The 5,935-nt window shown below is 48.2% G+C and overlaps 1 protein-coding gene across 1 annotated transcript in view; it reads left to right on the forward strand.

The window, feature by feature from the left end:
- Positions 1–211: 211 nt before the first annotated feature.
- Positions 212–5,935, forward strand: part of UBE2Z (ubiquitin conjugating enzyme E2 Z) — an 11,997-nt gene continuing 6,273 nt past the window's right edge. The window contains exons 1-3 of the mRNA XM_018564692.1: positions 212–506; positions 2,990–3,062; positions 4,578–4,765. Of these exons, the coding sequence (XP_018420194.1) occupies positions 316–506; positions 2,990–3,062; positions 4,578–4,765 (452 nt within the window). The 5' untranslated portion in view covers positions 212–315. The remainder of the gene's footprint in view (positions 507–2,989; positions 3,063–4,577; positions 4,766–5,935) is intronic.

Below are 5,935 nucleotides of genomic sequence, written 5' to 3' on the forward strand. Positions count from 1 at the left end.
GGTTGCCTAACCCTGCTAGAGATACTGGAATGCATAGGTTCTTTTTCGGTAAAGGTGAGCTAACACTTTTTTTAAAAAAATCATGTAACTTTGAAGAGGGGATATGTATTGTAAAGAGGAATAGAATGACTGTAAAGTGTCTTATGATCAGTGCCTACACATCTCACAGCCACTCAGTGCAGTGCACTGGCTGACGACGCCTGCGTTTCCGGCGGAAGTAAACAGATTGTCTGGCCGGCGTTTCTATGACACTCCAGAGTCGCTCTGGCCTGTCTTCTCTGTGCTCTGGAATACCGGAAGCGAGTGTGAGACGGAATGGCGGAGAGTCCGGCGGCTGAAGCGATCATTCTCCCGGGGGCAGTAGGGGGAGGTGTGGTGTCCCATCTGAGCGGTCTGCAGCCTCCCGGGACTTCTCACCTGGCCGCTTCTTCTATGTGGGATCCGACCGCCAGTGGCGACTGGGACAACGAGAGGGCGTCCGCTCAGTGTGTGCTGCGGATCAAACGGTAAGAGGAGAGTATCGGAGAGCGGCTGAGCCCGGGCTACCTGACATCAATTCCAGGGACCGTCCGAGGGCTCAGGAGCTTGTCCCTGGAAGTGGCCCGCACTCGGGTTGTCAGGGGAAGTGCTAAGCAGATGACACATGCGGAGTGATGTGTGCACATAGGCGGCCATATCAGGCAGATCAGAGTCATTGGTATGACGTGTTTCTGCATTCCATCTACAGCTGTCACCCTAAGGGACAACTCCAGACTGGGCAGTGATATCTCATGATGGAGGACCCCTGCATGTCATCTTTTACAAAAATTTTATTAACGTACCATTTCTTGCCTTGATGAACCAGGGCCCTTCATCTAATGTGAGCACAGGGGGCGGGTCCATGACAGCCTGGGTTTACAGGAAGTGGGCTCAGTGTCATTACCTCCAGGGGGCAGGTCTGTAAAAGCCTGGGTTTACAGGAAGTGGGTGGAATGTTATCATCCCCCCCATGGACCGGGTCCATGATAGCCTGGGTTTACAGGAAGTGGGTTTAATGTCACCACCCCCTGGAGTTGGGTCTGTTGCCACCCCCAGGAGATGGGTCTGTGACAACCTGAGTTTACAGGAAGTGGGCTCAGTGTCATTACCTCTAGGGAGTGTTTGTGACAGCCTGGGTTTACAGAAAGTGGGTTCAGTGTCACCACCCCCAGGAGATGGGTCTGTGACAACCTGAGTTTACAGGAAGTGGGCTCAGTGTCACCACCCCCAGGAGATGGGTCTGTGACAACCTGAGTTTACAGGAAGTGGGCTCAGTGTCACCACCCCCAGGAGATGGGTCTGTGACAACCTGAGTTTACAGGAAGTGGGCTCAGTGTCACCACCCCCAGGAGATGGGTCTGTGACAACCTGAGTTTACAGGAAGTGGGCTCAGTGTCACCACCCCCAGGAGATGGGTCTGTGACAACCTGAGTTTACAGGAAGTGGGCTCAGTGTCACCACCCCCAGGAGATGGGTCAGTGTCCACCTGGGTTTACAGGAAGTGGGTTCAATGTCACCGCCCCCAAGAGATGGGTCTGTGACAGCCTGGGTTTACAGGAAGTGGGCTCAGTGTCACCACCCCCAGGAGATGGGTCTGTGTCCGCCTGGGTTTACAGGAAGTGGGGTCAGTGTCACCACCCCCAGGAGATGGGTCTGTGTCCGCCTGGGTTTACAGGAAGTGGGCTCAGTGTCACCACCCCCAGGAGGGCGGTTCCAGGACAGCCTGGATTTTCAAGAAGTGCGTTGAATCACACAGTGGTGAGGGGGACAGCCCTGGAGAGGAGGCGAGTATTACAGCCAGAGCTGCTATTTATATTTTGTACACTGCTGGGCCACAGTACGTTGGTTGATGTAGTAACAATGCATTGGAGTGTCTTTAAAAATGAATGGCACTGCGCTGCTCCGTAGAAGTGTGAATCGGCCCTTAGAGAATTCAGATAACGAATAGCACGCAGTCCTGAAATTCTGAATGTTTTCGGCTTTTGTGAATTTAGTGACAGAGCCGTCTTTGCTTGTGATTAGGAGCCGTGGACAAGCTGCCGATCATGTGATCACTATAACAGCCATTGCATAATCAGGAGCCTGGCCACCAATTGTCGGCATTACTACCAGTTAACTGATACCAACAACATTGCAGGACAATAACACGGAAAGTCAAGTCTCTGAAATTCTTACTTGCGGCGTTTTGCCTTTTCATTAATCATTTTTTGGATTAATTTCCGAGGTGCCTTTGAACTTGCTAGAAAGTCTGACTGCCCCTGTAGAGTTCCTTCCAGCCCCTCCCTCCACATCATAGCCTGCCAAGGAAGGAGAAAAGGGGAACACTATAGATCAGGGGTAGACAACCTTGGTAGGTCAGCCTTTGTGGAAGTACAAGACTCTGACAGCCACAGGTATGACTCCCAGGGGCAGAGACATTATGGGATTAGTAGTTTGACCACAACTGGACTGCCTACCCCGTTAAAGAGTCACATTAGTGACAGCTCTGAGTATTTGGGGTCTTTTCCAGGTAAATAACAAACATAAAATATGTTAACGCACATATACTCCTATGGGAAGGATCCTGTTCTGGTGACAGGTTCTCTTTCCCCTCTTCCCTGTGTATTGAGTTTAGGACTGGGATAATATCCGGCCACAGAGCCATGTGCAGGGTTCTCTTCTGATCTGCGGCCACATATAAAATTCAAATTGATGAGCAGTCAGTCATTCTAGAAACCACAATGAGAGGCTAAGCGCGGGCTCTTTATTTCCTCATTCCTCAGCAGAGACGGAGCGGATCTTCATCCCGAGACGTAGAAATCTTTTCATGTTGTAATATTTTCTGGTATAATTTGTCATATTTGTCTCATAGACCAGGAAATGGAGCTCGGTATTCTTCAATGTCATCGCTTTCACTTTCACTTCCCGTGTTCTGGGTGTGGAATCATTTTGCTCTAACCATCTTTGTTTTGTTCTCTCTCCTTTTATTCAGGGATATCATGTCTATATACAAAGAGCCTCCCCCGGGGATGTTTGTTGTGCCTGACCCACACGACATGACAAAGGTACGGCTTGTGATTACCGTGTGTGCAGCCAGTATGTAGAAAGGTACTATTGGTATATGTTCCCTGCTGGTTCTTGGCACAATCAGTTTGTGTCTGCCCATGATGCATTTTTCCAGGTTGATGCTGGCCACAGACGGGTCAGATTCCTCCTTTTACCTGCAGGTCAAGTAAGAGAAGTCAGTCAATTCCCCCATTCATGCTAAACAATGTGGGCGGAGGAAATTTCCACTGCTGGCTTATTGCATGCAGACAGCCACAGCACCCATGGCTGACTAAATGCACAAAAAGGGATAGGATGCATTCACAGTTTGGCCCATATCTCCCCCCACCTCCCCCCCAGGCTCAGTTGATAAGAACTATTATAATTTTCATCCCCGACCCCTGATCTAACCCTCCCACGCTAAGATCCGTACTTACCGAGATTCAACTGGCATGGTTCCGCTATTGTTTACATTCAGCACCGCACTCCCTCTGCTGGCCGCACCTGCACATTACAGCCCCATAGACTGCTATGGGGTCGTCCTCCAGTTGGGAGATGGATATGGCCAGAAGAGGGAGACTTGCAGCGCTGGAGGTCAACAAACAGCTGATCAATACGAATGAATGTATGTCATTCTTCAACAAAGCAGCCACATACTGGCACATTGGGAATCACTTTTCAATGGCCAATAGGTTTTGGTGCCTTATAGCCAAACTTTACATAGAAAAGTAGTAGTACAGTAGTAGTAGAAAAGTAGTAGAAAAGCAGAAATAGTACAGACAGTGGCTCAGACTGTAAACACAGACATTCTGGAGATCGGCCGGTGCTGGAAGGGAGACGTAGCAGCAGCTGCACCAGCTAGCCGGACATAAGTTCTGCTGTCATGCTACAGATCATCAAAAGTGCAGTCTGGCAATGAAATGGTGGTAGGAAAAAAATATATGTATATATTATATACACCTGCACTCTAGAAAAATGACTTTTTAGAAATGTGTGCAGGGAGCTGCCCTCATCATGGCTGGGAGGGGGAGAAGCAGGAGAGAAGTCGGCATAACTAAAGCTGGCCATACACTGTTCGAATGTATGTGAATCGGACACAATTCTCTAAAGTGGGTGACCTGCCAGGTCAGCAGAAGTCAGTTACTGAATGGCTACAGTGCAGCTTTAAGAGTGATGGAATATAACCTGGGTAGGCAGCCTCGGCACCCCAGCTGTGATGGAACTACTGATACCATCATGCCTCTGGTCTGTGGCTGCCAGTTTTGTAGCTCTACAGGGTGCCATGGTTGCATACCCCTGGTATACTGTATATACCCGTATTTAATACTCTAGGTAAACAGGTGAATTGAGATATTTTTGCCCAGTTACAACAAAAGGCATCCAGCTCTCTGGAAATCCATTTCATATTAGTTTGTACTGTGCTGGCTACAGAGGGCAGAGGTTCCTGTTGTTGTAAAGCAGTGTAGGCTATTGAGATGTCTGGTGAATTGTGGATTATATGTACATTATCACATAGCAATCTTCTTGTTTTGCAGATCCATGCCCTTATAACAGGTCCATTTGATACACCTTATGAGGGAGGCTTCTTCTTATTCTTATTCCGATGCCCTCCAGATTACCCCATTCATCCACCGCGAGTAAAACTGATGACAACCGGCAACAACACTGTGAGGTTTAACCCAAACTTCTACCGAAATGGCAAAGTCTGCCTTAGTATCCTTGGGTAAGCATGTTCCTGCCATTTACTATACTGTAGCTTTATAGCTGATCTCCAGGCATAGCTATATTCACTATTCCAATAGAAATGGAAGACCTAGGTGGACAGAGACCAGAGAATGCTGGTGGCCGCTCTAGGCCACCCCAGGCAAGGCTGACATGATTACATCAGCCCCACCTGTGCAGGAGTACCAGGGGGTGCATAGGGCACTGGTTACATTGTGCTTGGAGAGGGTACAGCGGTGACCAGTCTTCACAACTGGATATTTATGCCCATGGGCAGAATCAAGTTGAAGATTGGCGGACACAACTGCTGTAGATTGAAAAACAACTACTAAACTATGACTACGAGGTGTTCTATGCAATGCCGCATTCATGGATTGTGCCCGGAGTTCAGCTTTGAATTACTTCACATTGACTATATATAGAACGATAGCCTGCACATTGTGAATGGAAGTGCTACACTACATGGTGGTGCTTTCATCTTGTACTACTGTACGATTTAACCACTGCTTGTCAGATGCCCCATTTGCTACACTATGAAATTTAAGTGTTGCAGATGATTGGCAGCAATGGTGTTGGATCATTCAGTCGAATGAGATACATATCACCCATCTTGATTAGTTCTCATGTTGCTGCTTAGATGTCCATTCTCTGCCAGGAGAAACCATATCAATTGCAATGGTGTAAGAACCACAGGCTTTGGTAGTCCTATACTGCACAATTATAAATCGTAAACCTCCTTAAAACCCTCTGCCTGAAGGCTCAGTACACGTGCTTGGTAACACGTTTGATGTGTTGGTGCGTGGCAGTGCCATTTACTTTGAATAGCACCCAGTGCATTTCTACAGTGAACATGTAGTGCCGCACATCGAAATGCAGTGACGGACTAAGAAATGCTGTAGGTGCAATTTTTTTTAAAGCATTGCGGTGTGGTGCATTGGACACCCCATGCAACATTCGGGTACCCCATTCAAGATGCATGCTTTAAAGGGTAAGTTCACTAAGCAATTTGGGAAAATGGAATTATCCCCTCAAATATGGCCCTCCGCTACCTTTGCGGGACACTCCTTCCCCCTCCGCCGGTACAGGTGTACTATCCATAACCCATACTGCCGCCCTGTGCTATGGATTTTGAATTTCGCTCACAAATTGTGAGCACTTATTGGTCAGCATG

Source organism: Nanorana parkeri, unplaced genomic scaffold (genome assembly GCF_000935625.1).
Source record: "Nanorana parkeri isolate BGI_ZX_2015 unplaced genomic scaffold, ASM93562v1 scaffold773, whole genome shotgun sequence".
Taxonomy (NCBI): Eukaryota; Metazoa; Chordata; class Amphibia; order Anura; family Dicroglossidae; genus Nanorana; species Nanorana parkeri.